This window comes from Typopeltis vanoorti, chromosome 22 (assembly GCF_054136105.1).
Source record: "Typopeltis vanoorti isolate ZY-2024b chromosome 22, IOZ_Tvanoo_1.0, whole genome shotgun sequence".
NCBI lineage: Eukaryota > Metazoa > Arthropoda > Arachnida > Uropygi > Thelyphonidae > Typopeltis > Typopeltis vanoorti.
In genome coordinates, this window is record NC_143570.1 from 18821973 (window position 1) to 18838229 (window position 16257).

General features: G+C 37.6%; 1 protein-coding gene across 1 annotated transcript in view; it reads left to right on the forward strand.

The window, feature by feature from the left end:
* The window catches only part of Polr3B (RNA polymerase III subunit RpIII128), a 494506-nt gene that overhangs the window by 401276 nt on the left and 76973 nt on the right, over window positions 1–16257 (forward strand). The window contains exon 25 of the mRNA XM_090412337.1: window positions 9922–10018. Coding sequence (XP_090268463.1) covers window positions 9922–10018 — 97 coding nt within the window. The remainder of the gene's footprint in view (window positions 1–9921; window positions 10019–16257) is intronic.

The window sequence follows — 16257 nt, forward strand, 5'->3', positions numbered from 1 at the left end:
TTGTTGGATATGTTGGTTTTTGGTGGTCTTGCTTTGGAGAGGACACAAATCCACACTATTGGCGATTTGATGTGGAAGGTGGCGGATTCCGCATTCGATTTGGATCATGATATCCTCACTAGGTATTTTTCTGGGAGCAATGGCAAAGTTGTGGCCACGTGAGAGCCCTTTGAGTGCTTCGGGGTGACTGAAGAAAGGTTGATTACGGTGTTGGTAGCAAGTTTTGGATTGACGGTAGAAATCTTTTTTAATTTTTCGAATTTTTTCATCTGTCGGCCTCGTATTTTTTCAAATTCTTTGTCTGCAGCAGTACACGAGAATGTAAAATAGACCACAGTTCATGATTTAAAGTGCACGAAAGCTTATCTTCGAAGGCACGAATAGCTTCGTTAGTTTCCGCTAAGAGAAACCGCGTGGCGGTGATTTGTTCACGAAGCAATGCATAGCTAGCGTGGTTAAATATACGGAGAGCTTTTAGTGAAACATAAAGGTGCTTGAATTTTACACAGTTATGGATTACCTTATTATCCCGGCAGCGTTTCAGGAAAGTTAGACGATTTAATTGTCTAGACAACTTCAACTTCATTTTACCATATTGGCGGGCCTTCTGTGTGATCGTATCTGTGTGGATGATGTTGATTCTCGTAGACAGGCTTATACGTTGGTGATGCATTTCTAAATCACTTAAGGAAGCGAACAACGTAGATCCGAATATAAATTAAATTACACTTTAATAAATATTTCGGCAACGTCACATTGCCATTTTCAAAAGGAACTTACAAAAAAGGCACGTGCACACAGGCACTACAACACAGTAACTGAGAATGAAGAGATGAAGCTATTGTTCTCCAAGAAGTCCAATGGTGCCCTCTAGCGGGCTAAGTAGGTGTTCTTGGCCGTTGGGGTGAAGGTCTGCTGATGTATGCATCCCAAATTTGGGGCAGTCGCATACAACCAAATTTGTTGAGGTTTGGAGAGTTTCTTAGGGCTGAGGCTGATTCCATAAATAGTCTTTCAAATTTGTATTTGCTACGGTGTATTACTGTAGCTTTCTTCCACTGTATTCTGTGGTGTGTATCCAGAGCATTGTCTGCAATCAGTCTCAGCCCTAAGAAACTCTCCAAACCTCAATAAATCAATGCCATCCACTATGGGACGTAATGGCATCCCAAAGTGGATGGCATTGATTCCCCCACATACAAATTAGCTAAACATTTGGCCAAATATCTCGCACACTATACTGGCAACACACCATCACACATAAAAAAAAACCAGCCAACTTCAAAGCCAGCATAGAAATCCTTACACTCCAACATACTGACATTATGGTCAGCTTTGACTTCTCCTCCTTATTCACAAATGTCCCACTCAAGGAAACTTTAGAGCTAATCCAAGCTAAATTTTCTCCCGATATCTCAGCCCTATTTCAGTTCACAATGAACTCAGACTATTTCGTTTGGCAGCGAAAATTCTACAAACAAATAGAGGGGACAGCCATGGGTTCACCACTCTCCCCACCCTTGGCCAATTTCTTTATGGAGACCTTTGAAGAAAAAGCCTTAGCCTCTGCCCCACAAAAACCAACCATATGGCTTCGCTACGTTGATGACGTATTCGCTATTTGGCCACACGGCTCTGAAACACTCCTCTCCTTCTTAACGCACTTAAACAACCAAAACTCTAGAATCAAGTTCACCCTGGAAAAGAGGAAAACAACAGCCTCCCTTTCCTAGACACACTAGTCACCCGCCAGCCTGATGGAACTTTGGTTTTCTCAGTTTATAGAAAACCCACCCATGCAGGCAGATACATTCACCAACAATCCCACCACTCCCCCTCACAACAATATGGAGTGTTGAAAACACTATACAACAGGGCTAAACTAATCTGTTCTAACGACATGGCCCTAAACACTGAACTAAATCACATCCTCAACACTTTCCCAGCCAATGGCTCCCCTCCAAAAAATATTAAAACCTACAAACATAGCCCCCCCTCCCCTCCACAACAAAGATTACTCTAAATCCATCACCATTCCCTACATCCGAGGCACCTCGGAAAAAATTACCAAAATTTTAAAAAAACATGACCTCACCTCCTGTTACAGGCCTTACAGAAAATTGTCATCCCTTATCCGCTCCACCAAAGGCCAACCACTTTCCCTAGACCTACTTGGTGTATACCAGGTCCCTTGCAGTTGTTAACTGTCTTACTTTGGCCAAACAGGTAAGACAGCAAATATCAGAATTTCTGAACACAAGGACTACATCCTGTTTCACAAGTACAGCCATTCTAGTCTTGCAGACCATGCTCTGGATATACGCCACAGAATACGGTGGAAGAAAGCTACAGTAATACACCGTAGCAAATACAAATTCGAAAGATTATTTATGGAATCAGCCTCAGCCCTAAGAAACTTTCCAAACCTCAACAAATTTTGTTGTATGCGACTGGCCCAAATTTGGGAGGCATACATCAGCAGACCTTCAGCCCAACGGCCAAGAACACCTACTTAGCCCGCTAGAGGGCACCATCGGGGCTTCTAGGAGAACAATAGCTTCATCTCTTCATTCTCAGTTACTGTGTTATAATGCCTGCGTGCACGTGCCTTTTTGTAAGTTCCTTTTGAAAATGACAATGTGACGTTGCCGAAATATCGGAAATATTTATTAAAGTGTAATTTAATTTATATTCGGATCTACGTTGTTCAATTCCTTAAGTGATTTAGATTAATAATAATAATAATTTACAATTGATACCAACAGGCAAACTGTAATTATTGGGTATGTCCACCTTTGGCTTTGATCACCTCCTGCATCCTTTGAGAGAGGCCTTCCACTAATATTTGGCAGACATCAGGTGGAATTTGTCTCCATTCCTCCATCAAAGCAGCACTGAGATCAGTGACAGATCAAGGACAAGATGCTCTGGACCTCAGTCGGCTCTCCAATTCATCCCACAGGCAGTTGATGGGGTTGGGGTCATGACTGTGCAGGCCAGGGCAGTCGTTTAACACCATCTCTTCATACCTTTCAATAACAGCTGCAGCTTTGTGGCATGGGGCATTGTCATCTTGATAATAACATGGATCTGTTCCATAAAACTCTACAGTGTAGTTAGCATCTGATTATCCGGAATATCAAGGTACTGAGCCGTCTTTATTGCACCACAGACAATGATAAGTGGTCCCACTTTAAGCCAGCTGAATGCACCCACACCATTACCCCTCTACCACCAAACTTTACTGTGAGTACAACACATGGTAAGATTTATTCACCATGCTGCCTCCACACCCACATCCTGCTATCAGACTGGAAACAGGTGAACCTTGATTCATCGCTCCAGAGTACCATTTTCCACTGGTCAATTGTCCAGTTCACACACTCTTTGCACCAGGCCAGACGAACCATCTTGTTCATTGTTGTTTGTGTTCGGCTTGTGTACCACTCCTCTTCCATGGAAATCCAATAAATTGAGTTCTTGTTATACAGTATTAGTGCTCAACCATGGTGTTACTGACACTCTGAAACTCATAAAATATATGGTCTTGCTGATTGTAGCACGTGTCATCATGGGCTAACACATGCCACCAATGTGTTAGCCCATGATGACACCACTCTCAAAGTCATTGAGTATTTTTAATCATATTCAAAAACAAAGAGAGGATACAAGTGAAAATTTTGCAGCTAGCAGAGGTTGGTTTGATAGATTTAAAAAAGGAAGGAACCTCTATAACATCCGAATCATCAGAGAAGCGGCGATTGCAGATACTGAAGCTGCTTCAGTATCTTCTTCAACCTTTTCGTCAACCTTAAGAGCCATAATTGAAAGAGAAAATTATTTTCCTGAACTAGTTTTTAATGTTGATGAAACAGGACTTTTCTGGAAGAGAATGCCAAAGTATACATTTATATTGTGCAAACAAAAGCAAGCACCAGGATTCAAAGCTGCAAAAGACTGTTTAATCCTTCTTCTGGGCAGTAATAGCAATGGTGATTTCAAATTAAAACCGTTGCTTGTGTATAATTTCAAAGCACCAAGAGCCATTAAAGGAAAGTTAATATAAAAATAACTTAAAATGAAAGAAAAACGCATTTATTATTGGTTGCGTCTTCCCCTATCCCTATTTACTATGTGTTGAAATGACCCATTTATCGCTGTTTCATTTAATGCTTTGTCTTCTAGGAATGCATCCTGAGCATTAATCAAGGTATTACTGTATAAAAAAAATTGATACATAAGTAAGTTGATAAATGTGACTTTCCTTTAATATGCCGTTGCTGACCATCACAGACATTACTGCCATTATCAACTCAGTTCTGTATCCTAGCCCTCCAATGTCTCCTTACACCTCTACCATAACTCCAGAGAGACAGACTGTCCTATAATTTGTAGCTTCAGTCTTATCACCTTTATCGTGTGTTACAGTTTTACTCTCCTCTTACTCCTGTGAGATTCACCTATACAAGACTTGTTAAACAGGAGCATGTTTCCTGGAATATTCCCTTGTGATATGTCATTGACCTATCGCCTTACTGACATTGCTTATGTGTATCACATATATTCTCTACTTACTCATCATCCTTCCCTTGCTAATCCTACTTTTATACTTATCGTAATGTTATACTTAATGAGGATGTAATATCCTTATGAATTGCTCTTTGAATATTCTTTAGCTATATGCAGTCATCTTTCCATTCCACAATTTTCATCCATTAACACCTGTCCATATCAATCACTTTTCAGTTATTTATAACAATAATCTCCCATGTATTGAAATAACTCTGTTGTTAAGAGAGTTTCTGCTTATATCACACTTTTTTCAGCTGCTACCAACTGAGTGGCTTTCGTGGTCTGCTCCTTGTACTCCCTCCTGCAACTGATTATTATCATTATCTTCATGTGCTGCCTCCTCAGTTTCCCTCCAGGAAACTGTGGAGGCAGCAAATTGAATCTCTTCATTCATCCATGTTTTTTTACACCTATCTTATTTAAACTTTTGACCTTTGGAATCCATCCAGACATTGCTGCTGTTAAATAGCTAGTGATGAGTACTCTAAGAGCATTTTGTTTTTATTTAATTTTTTATTTTATTTTGTTTCTATTTAATTCTTTATTCCATGCTATAGTTCCAAACTGTATCCTATGCTTTTCATCATCGGTAGCCTTGTAATCACCTTGTGGTCACTCTTGCCAGCTGAAGAGAGATTTGACATGCCATTCACAATCACATCCTCTGATGATAGGATACGATCTAAGATTCGTTATTGTTGTGTGTCCTCCATTACATGCTGCATAAGATAATTATCCCTCAAGAACTCCCTAAATTAATTTTCCTTATTCACTGATGCCCCTCTTTAATAGCACTGATAATGATCTTGTTCACTAACACATTCATTGCCAATCACGCGACATTGCGTGATGCGAGCCCTCACCGAATGGCCGATCACGCGTTATCGCGTGGCCATCGCTATCAAGTGGAAAAATTTGGCCACCACACGAAATTCCAATTTTCAGCTTGGCAATGAACGTGTTAACACAAAATTATATGTTAACACGCTGGTTTACATATAATTTCTTTGTCACTACTTTCCAGCCAGTACATATAGCTAAAATCTTTTTTCTTGACAATCTCCATAGTGCAGTCATAATTCCTTTGTTGTCTTCAATAGCCCCCCCCCCCCTTTTGCTTACTATTTAATGAAAAGCATTAAATCTCTTTTCTCTCATCCATGTTTCTTTTCTCCCAATCAGGATGTCATGCTCATCTAACTATGATCATTTTATACTGACAATATTTTGGCAAATAAATCAGTGCACAAGTTTGTCTCCTAATGGCTGATACTCATGTCATTTATAAATAAGCATAGGAAATCATTTTTGGATCTGTAATCAGTTCTATCCCTGCACCTTTCGGCTTCAGTACACCTTCCCATACTTACTCATCTCAACTTTTTCATTACTTACCTCATCTCTTTCAGCTCAACTACTCCCCTTGCATCCCAAGCCATCCCATTCCTATTGAACATCCATTCTCCTTATGTTGTGCCTCCTGTCCACTCTGACTCCTCCTATTTTCTTTTCCATCTTATGTTCATGTTTTTTACACTCATCTCTTTCTCTACAAGCTCTTCATTCTCACATGTTCTCCTCTCTCCCTTGCTTCTCTTATCTCTTGTTTAAATCATCCATTACATTCCAACCTATCGCATTTTAAAATTTCATCCATCCCTTGAATATATCATACACATTAATAAATTGTATTTCCCATTTTCCTCACATAGCTCTGCCAGCATATTCACAATTTTTGCTCACTGTGTCAACCATTTTATTACCTTGCAACACACTGACCACCTGTCATATCACATTGTTGTCTTCACTTCCTTCAATAACCTGATATTTATCCTCATATTTTCCTTCTAACCAACTAAATCAATTGTTCCTACAAGCATCACTAACTCTCTTGCTCATTTACTCCTCACATCCAAAACAACAGTCATTGTATATCCATATTTGTTTCTGGAAAATAGACTTTATGCATTATCTTGTCACCATACTTTTAATAATGGAATCCCCATACCATACAAAACCCCATTCCCAAGTCATTTGCCATATCCTTTTCTGTAGTTTCTTTCATTATTTTCTTCCACATCATCCTTTCATTTGTGTCCACCAAATATCTAATTCCATTGTACATTTACCTCATCTTAATTCATTTTTTCAAATTTTGCATTTGATCTATTTCCCCCCCCCCCCTCTGTTGTATTGTCAGTCATATATATATATATACAGGGTGTTCGGGATAAATTTGACATATTTATAATTAATTATATTTTTCCGTAAGTTACATGTATTAACACACACTTCTCTTCATTTAAAAGGTTGGACCCTTCTTCATTCATATACAAGATGTCCGAAAGGATGGATAGCTGGAACCCACCTGAATCATGGAAGAGAATAACTTGTATCATGATGATTCGTGCCAGCCATCAAAATAAGGATATTTCGACTGCTGCCCAATGCTCCCTGAATACAGTAAAAACAATCAGGCATGAACTAGAGACTTGCAATGGTGACTACGAGGATGTAGCAAGAAGAAAGATCCCTATCAGACGATCTGATTGCGTTTGTACAGCAGAATTCCTCGCAAATCTGCAGGAACAGGTGTTGAAGATCCCTGGCATTGGAATTCGGGCTTTGTCACGTGAAATGAATGTTGCAGCCTCTACTATGAAGCTTGCACTCAATGAAGACCTCCGCTACTACTCATACAAGCGCCGCAAAGGTCAGCTGCTTACAGAAAAGGCCCGTGAAAAACGTTTGATAAACGCGAAGAAACTTATAAGCAAAGTGAAACATCCTGCGGAACCACAAACAATCTGGTTCTTTTCCGATGAGAAAAACTTTTGCCAGGATCAAAATCACAACACGCAGAATAACAGATGGCTTGCATACAGTACAAAGGACATTCCTCGTGTAATGCAGACTAAATTTCCCCAAACTGTGATGGTTTTCGGATGTGTATCCTCTGAAGGCAATGTGATGCCTCCGCATTTTTTCCAAGAGGGCCTCAGGTTGACTTCAGATGGCTACGTGGAGTTGCTAAACACTGTAGTCAAGCCCTGGATAACAAGGGTAGCCAATGGTAGGCCGTATGTATGGCAGCAGGATTCGGCCCCTTGCCACACCTCTGGGAAAAGTCAAAAATGGTTGTCTGAAAATTTCTACGACTTCACCAGTCCAAATGTTTGGCCTCCAAACTCCCCAGACCTTAACCCCATGGATTATTTTGTATGGGGTGCAGTTGAAAAAGACACCAATCGCACTTCCAGTAATACAAAAGCCCAGTTAATGGATAAAATTAAAACAGTTTTTGCGGCCCTTCCCAGGGAGACTGTAGCATCAGCTTGTTCGAGGTTCCGAAGCAGGATTGAAGCTGTGATCGATGCTAATGGTGGTTATTTTGAGTAAATCTTGTTGATAGTATTGTAATTAACTCTGCCTGTAATGTTTTTTGTCAATTCATTAAATTTAATAGATACAAAGAAGATTTTCTTTTTCCTTACGAAACTGTCAAATTTATCCCGAACACCCTGTATATATATATATATATATATAGAAGCAAACAGATAGACAAACAAAACAAGCTGACACATGTTAACCCATTAATGCCAAATGAATCTGAAAAGGAGCATTCATAGATACGAGGGTTGCCTAAAAAGTTCTCGGCCTAACAATGAAAAAACTAATTTATAATTTCAAAATTATTTTTATTTTTCAACATAATCTCTCTTAAGACTAATACATTTATTCCAGCGATGCTCCAGGCCATTATCATGTCCCTGTAGTGTTTCTCAGTAAGATCTGCAAAGTACCTCTCTACAGCTGCAATCACCTCTTGATTTGAAGAAAAACGCTGCCCAACGAGGAAGAGTTTTAGTTTTGAGAAGAGATAGAAGTCAGAGGGAGCCAAATCTGGTGAATAGGGTGGATGTTACAACAATTCATTGTGCATATCTCTTAATTTTTCCATTGCCAAAACACCTTTGTGGACAGGTGCATTGTCCTGATGAAAGATGATTTTTTTCTTCTGCAAACCGGTCTTTTCTCATGAATGTTTTTGTCTAGTCTGGTTAAAAGATCAGAATAATATTCCCCAGTTATTGTTTTACCCATTTCAAGATAATTAATAAACAAAATGCCTTTAGCATTCCAAAACACCGATGCCATGACCTTTCCTGCTGATGGAACTGACTTTGTCTTCTTTGGGGCTGAACAACCGGCTTCTGTCCACTGTTTTGACTGCTGTTTGGATTCTGGTGTGTAATGGTGAATCCAAGTCTCATCCATAGTAATAAATCGATGCACAAAATCAGTTTTATTCTTGTTAAAATGCGCCAAGCACTGTTCAGAGATTTTCATGCAAGTTCGTTTTTGATCTGCTGTGAGCAAGCTTGGCAACCATCTTGCGCAAAGCTTTTGCATTTGCAATTCTTCATGCAAAATATATCCGTTCTTTTGAAATGCCTACAGTCTCAGCAATTTCACACACTTTGACTCTCGCCGGTCATCCAATACCATGTTGTGCACTTGATCAATGATTTCTGGTGTTGTTACACTTTTTGAATGTCCTTCACATGGATCATCTTCAAGGCTGGCATGGCCACGTTTAAACTCAGCAGCCCATTTCTTAATTGTGGAAAACGAAGGAGAAGAGTGCCCATAAACTTTTATGAACTTCAAACGAATTTCTTTTGGCGTTGAGCCTTCTTTTACAAAGAATTTTATAACCATGTGATACTCAATTTTATTCATTTCAAGGGATATAGACAACACGTTTGCTTCAGACAACTGTATACAACAAACTACTTGATAGAATGACTTGCAATTTCACATGGATGCTTTTGACAGATGTACCAACTTAGAAAAAAAAAAAAATCTTGCTGATAGTGTTGGCATCTGTGGTCGAGGGCAAGAACATTTTTCAGACCTCCCTCATATATGCAAAATACTGGACCACTTATAAATTTTGTATGGTTAAATTTTCTGAATAGATCATGGAAGAATTTGGTTATATTCTAAATTGATTAATTTTAGGATACAGTTAGCTTTCACTATAGAAGACACTGTATAAACTCACTAACTCAAAGCACTATTGAGATGTTCCAAATCCAAGTCCTCTCTCAGACACAATGTTATAGTATAAGAAATTCACTAAGCAAATTATCCACTATAAAAGGTATTCCTGTGGTTCTTACTTGTTTGCTATAGTGAGAGTCAAATGTACTTCATTAAAATCTAAATATTTTTCATTATGAATAACAAGATGAATCATTTGTCATCTTTTATGAAAACATACATAATAATTTTTTTTATTTGTTTAAGATTAAGTTGTTTAACCCCACCTTTACTATATTTCAGCTTTTGGTGGTAGCAAAGTTAAAGATGTCAGTGAAGAATTAATTCGGCACGGCTTTAATTATCAAGGCAAGGACTGTTTTTACTCTGGAATAACCGGGTAAATCATTTATATTTAATTTATACACACACATGCCTGAGTTGACTCATAAAAGACCTTCAGCAGTATTTTTATTTTTCAATTTGCATATTGTAGTGTTACAATCATTTCAGAAAATATCAATGCTAGCCTAATTGGGTGTGTGGGGGGGTGGAGTTATTGAAACTTGCACTGGCTGTTTTGTTTTCTTTTTTTTTTTTCTCCAGAATTACATATGCAGCTTCTCTCTTCTTTCTTACCCCCTCTCACTCACATATTCAAAATTCCAGGACCTCAAAAACAAAATATTATTTTTGAGGTCCTGGAATGTAGTAGTAAGTAACATGTAGCAGCAGCTGGCTCATCTCTGTGGGAAAAACTGTCATAACACCAGATGATAATTTTGTAAAGCGAGCCATTCAAACATGGACAGATTTGTATAATTTATGTGGAAAGTCAAGAACGGCTGAGAACTCGAACCACACTGAACAGTAATGCTTTCCTAGCTGCCATTAGGAATATGAAACACAAGGACATTATTGGTGATCATTTCATTTTGTACAGAACTGAATATCTTCATTATAAGAATGTAGTAGCATGTTAGGTGCCAGATAACTTTAAAAGAATAATAATAAAAAAATCTTAAGGTATTTGTTCCACAGTTCCATATCAGTTATGGAGATTTATATTGAAAAATAGTCCGACTCCCTTGCTTCATTTCTACATTTTGACATGTCCATAACATTTCTTTACATTAAAAATTTTTTTTCAACAACTTTTCCATTTATTTTTGTGTATGTATAGACATTATGTGAATAGTTAATACAAATGGTTATAGTAAATTTTTATTCCTTATTTAAACTCTTTAAGAGTATAGACGAAGCCCTTTCTGACCAAAGGCTTTGTCTATACCAACTGAGCTACAGAGGCTATTCATATATAATAGAGCATTATAAAATTGAAATTCTTCTTTCTGTATGAAATTATAGAGTAGGAAGGTGTGGGTGGATTATATATATATATATATATATATATATATTTATTTACTTCAGCTTTCAGGATTTTTTTTCTTGCATAAATATGCAAGAAAAAAATGATACCTATGTGTATATAAAGTTCATCACATATAAACTTCAAAAAAAAAAGAAAAAAAAGAAATGAAATAGTATTCCTTGTATTAATTGCTATTGTTTTTGAATTGTTGCTGTTATAATTGAACTGTTTGGCCTTGTTAATATATGTAGAAATTACTAATTTTATTGTTATTAATATTTAGTATTTAGGCTCCCAGACAGGAACAATCTTGAGAGTATTTTAAATTAAAAACTGTAAGGATTACATATGCAGCTTCTCTTTTCTTTCCAACCCCCTCTCACTCACATATTGAAAATTCCAGGACCTCAAAAACAAAATATTATTTTTGAGGTCCTGGAATGTAGTAGTATTCTGTATTCTCTCATATTTTTTGTGTGTACCGTTCAGCCTTGACAAAGCTAGACAGTCGCTGGCGAAACTAGTAGGCGGGATTATATTAATAAAGTACTTATGGTCTCATAACCACAAAAAGTCTCGTTTTTAACTACAGTTTTTAACTACAATATTTTTATTTAATTCAGGTAATTCATGTAAGTTAAGAAAACATATAAACTATGGCAGGCAGTCTCAAGTAGAGTAATGTGGGCAAATATGAGAATGGGGAACTGGACAATGAGACTTATTTGTGCCTATGGTCCCACAGAAGGTTCTACTAAGGTAGAAGTGGAGGAATTTTTTGAGGCTTTAGAAAAAGCAACTGACACAATGAAAAATGAAAAGTTGGTCCTTGTTGGGGATCTAAATAGCAGAGTAGGAAATGATTGTCAGACATACAAAAATATTTTGGGAAAATTTGGAGAAAAGAGCAAAGCTAATAATAATGGCAAATATCTGTTGGATTTCTGCTCAGGACATGGACTGGTCATTACTAACACCATGTTCCAACATAAAAATGTGCACAAATTCACATGGAGAGAAGAGGCTAGGAATAAGAAAAGTCTCATTGACTATGTTATTGTTGATAGTGATGTTTTCTTCCTGGTGCATGACACCAGAGTGTACAGAGGATTTGAAATTGGAAGTGATCACTATTTAGTCTTGAGCAGGATAAAATTGAATTTCATATTGAAAAGAATAACATGTAAGAAAGTTTTAAAGCGAATAAAAGTTGAGCAGCTCTCAGATGTGAACTGTAGACTAAAATACACAAAGATTATTGAAAAGAAAATGAAAGAGTTTGAGAACAGGAATCAAACCTTGGAGATTCAGTGGCAAACTCTGAAGGAAACATAGATTGATTCTGCCAGAGAGGCATGTGGTGAGGTTGTGTGCAAAGATAAAAAAATCAGAACTCCCTGGTGGACACAGGAAGTTAAAGAGGCAGTGAAGGAAAAGAAGAAAGCATACCAAAAGTTCCTGGCAAATAAGTCAGCTTTTGCTTTTAGAGAATATAGAGACAAATGCAAGAATGCTAAACACTGTGTAAAACTAGCTAAACAAAAGTCATGGGAGGACTTTGGCAAGAATATAGAAAATAAATATCAAGAAGGTGGCAAAATATTCTGGAGGTTGTTGAAGAAACTTAAGAATGGAGGAAAGAGTGCTGTAACAGGAATTAGAGATGATAAAGGTGACATGAAAACGGGAGAAAAAGATATACTTGAAGTATGGAGTAATTACTTTGAAAAACTGCTCAATGAAACAAGCAGTGATGACAGCACAGTGGTAAAAAACACTGACCAGGCATGCAGTCAGGAATACATATCCATACTTGAAGTAGAAAAAGCCATCAAAGGCCTGAAATGTGGAAAGGCAGCAGGAGTAGATGATATTCGACCTGAAATGCTGAAGTATGGTGGTATAAGAGTATTACAGTGGCTGCACTGCATAGTTCAGAAAGCCTGGACAGAGGGACGAATTCCCGATGATTGGAGTAGAGCTCTCATAGTACCCATATATAAAAAGGGAAATAAAACTGAATGTGAGAATTACAGAGGTATTTCTCTCCTGAGTGTTCCTGGCAAGATCTATGCAAGTATACTTGAGAAACGGTTGAGAAGAATTGTGGAAGAAAAGCTTGGTGAAGAACAAGCTGGATTCAGGCCAAATAGAGGCTGTCAGGATCAGATCTTCACTTTACGACAAATAGTCGAGAAAGCATGGGAATATAACAAAGACCTGTATTTAAGTTTTGTCGATTTTTAAAAGGCATATGACAAGGTGCCAAGAGAGAAGCTATTCAATATGCTGCAGTTATATGGTGTGAATGGGGCATTATACCAAGCAATACTTAGTCTTTATTTGAGTTGTAAGTCAGCAGTCAGAATTGAAGGAAGTACAGGAAGATGGTTTAATGTTAAATCTGGTGTGAGACAAGGATGTACATTATCCCCTCTGTTATTCATTATCTATATGGATCACATTATGAAGGAAAGTGGTATTAAACATGATATCAAAATTGGAGATGTTAATGTCAGCTCTTTGCTTTATGCAGATGATGTTATACTTCTAAATAAATCTGCTACAAGTCTGCAAGATTCTCTGACTAAATTGAATAGCTGTTGTAATAGATATGGTATGAAGGTCAGCAATAAAAAGACAAAGACAATGAAAATAGGCAGAATCATTGAAAATGTCAACTGTGTTGTGAATGGAGAACCTGTGGAACAAGTAAAACATTTCAGCTATTTAGGCACGATTTTTACTGAAGATGGTAAATTAAATATAGAAATAGACAACAGAATCAGCAAAGCTGGTATGGTGGGAAGTCAATTGAATAAATTCATATGGAATAAGAGAGAAATTAGTCGGAACACTAAATTAGCTGTATACAAGACAGTGTTCAAACCAGTTTTAACTTATGGATCTGAGAGCTGGGTCAGAAGTAAAACACTTGACCAAAGACTAGAGACCACAGATATGAGAGTCCTGAGAAAGATTATAGGCGTGAACAGATGGCAACAATGGCAATATCATATTAAAAACGAGGATATTAGGAAAGAACTTGACATTGTCAGCATCCAGGAATGCGTTAGCAGAGCTAATCTCAGGTGGTATGGTCACTTAAATAGAATGGGCGAGGAAAGATTAGCAAAACAAGTGTTCTCTGCCAGGGTGGCAGCAAAACGACCCAGAGGAAGGCCAAGATATAGGTTGATTGATACGATACAAAGTGCTTTAGACGATAGAAATATAAGATCTGATAATGTTGGAGTCTTGACAAGTAACAGACTGATTTGGAGGAAAATTGTAGATAGGAAATTAATAATGATGTAATTTTTTTCATGTTTTACCACCATACTTCAGCATTTCTGGTCGAATATCATCTACTCCTGCTACCTTTCCACATTTCAAGCCTTTGATGGCTTTTTCTACTTCAAGTATGGATATGTATTCCTGACTGCATGCCTGGTCAATGTTTTTTACCACTGTGCTGTCATCACTGCTTGTTTCATTTAGCAGTTTTTCAAAGTAATTACTCCATACATCAAGGATGTCTTTTTCTCCCGTTTTCATGTCACCTTTATCATCTCTAATTCCTTTTACAGCACTCTTTCCTCCATTCTTAAGCTTCTTCAACAACCTCCAGAATATTTTGCCACCTTCTTGATATTTATTTTCTATATTCTTGCCAAAGTCCTCCCATGACTTTTGTTTAGCTAGTTTTACACAGTGTTTAGCATTCTTGCATTTGTCTCTATATTCTCTAAGAGCACAAACTGACTTATTTGACAGGAACTTTTGATATGCTTTCTTCTTTTCCTTCACTGCCTCTTTAACTTCCTGTGTCCACCATTGAGTTCTGATTTTTTTTATCCTTACAGACAACCTCACCACATGCCTCTTCTGGCAGAATCAATCAATGTTTTCTTCAGAGTTTGGCACTGAATCTCCAAGGTTTGATTCCTGTTCTCAAACTCTTTCATTTTCTTTTCAATAATCTTTGTGTATTTTAGTCTACAGTTCACATCTGAGAGCTGCTCAACTTTTATTCGCTTTAAAACTTTCTTACATGTTATTCATTTCAATATTAAATTCAATTTTATCCTGCTCAAGAATAAATAGTGATCACTTCCAATTTCAAATCCTCTGTACACTCTGGTGTCCTGCACCAGGGAGTAAACATCACTATCAACAATAACATAGTCAATGAGACTTTTCTTATTCCTAGCCTCTTCTCTCCATGTGAATTTGTGCACATTTTTATGTTGGAACATGGTGTTAGTAATAACCAGTCCATGTCCTGAGCAGAAATCCAACAGATATTTGCCATTACTATTAGCTTTGCTCTTTTCTCCAAATTTTCTCAAAATATTTTTGTATGTCTCACAATCATTTCCTACTTTGCTATTTAGATCCCCAACAAGGACCAACTTTTCATTTTTCATTGTGTCAGTTGCTTTTTCTAAAGCGTCAAAAAATTCCTCCACTTCTACCTTAGTAGAACCTTCTGTGGGACCATAGGCACAAATAAGTCTCATTGTCCAGTTCCCCATTCTCATATTTGCCCACATTACTCTACTTGAGACTGACTGCCATTCAAGAAGATTAGCCTTGTATTTTGTGTTGAATACTATGGCTACTCCTACTTTTCCTTGATTGTCATTGCCTGAATATAACATTTTGTATTTATTGCTCAGAAAGATCTCGCCAGTTTTGGTCTTTTTTGTTTCAGTCACTCCTATTATGTCGATCTGGTACTTTTCTAATTCCTCAGCTAGCTCCATTTCTTTGCCATTCAGGCTTCTTACATTGATAGTACCGATCTTTAACTCTGGTGATGTTGAGTTGGGGTTTGTTTTCAGATTTGTTCCAGTAGCTGACTTTTCGCTGTTCGCCCTGGTTCCCTGGCGAAAACAACGCGGGCCTTGTTTAACCGGGCGACGCCCCAGCCGGCATGAAATTCTGTCACATTGTACCATCGTTTTTTATTTTGGTTTAACCAATAAGAATACAATTTGGTTGGCTAAATCCCAAATTGCCAGCCCATCCTCGTTCGTTCAGTATCCAAGTAGATACCCAACATGGTGCACCACGAGAAGGTGAGAATTGGACATTAGGTTAGAAACCCTGGTCGTTTCTCCGCATTCCTTTAAAGGCTATGTGGAGGTCTCCTCTCAGTTATACAGCTTTGATCCTTAAGCACCCCTTGAAGGATCATTATCCATAAAATAACTTCCTAACTTTCTTGCCAAGTCCAATCCTTCTGCTAATTTCTTTAAACT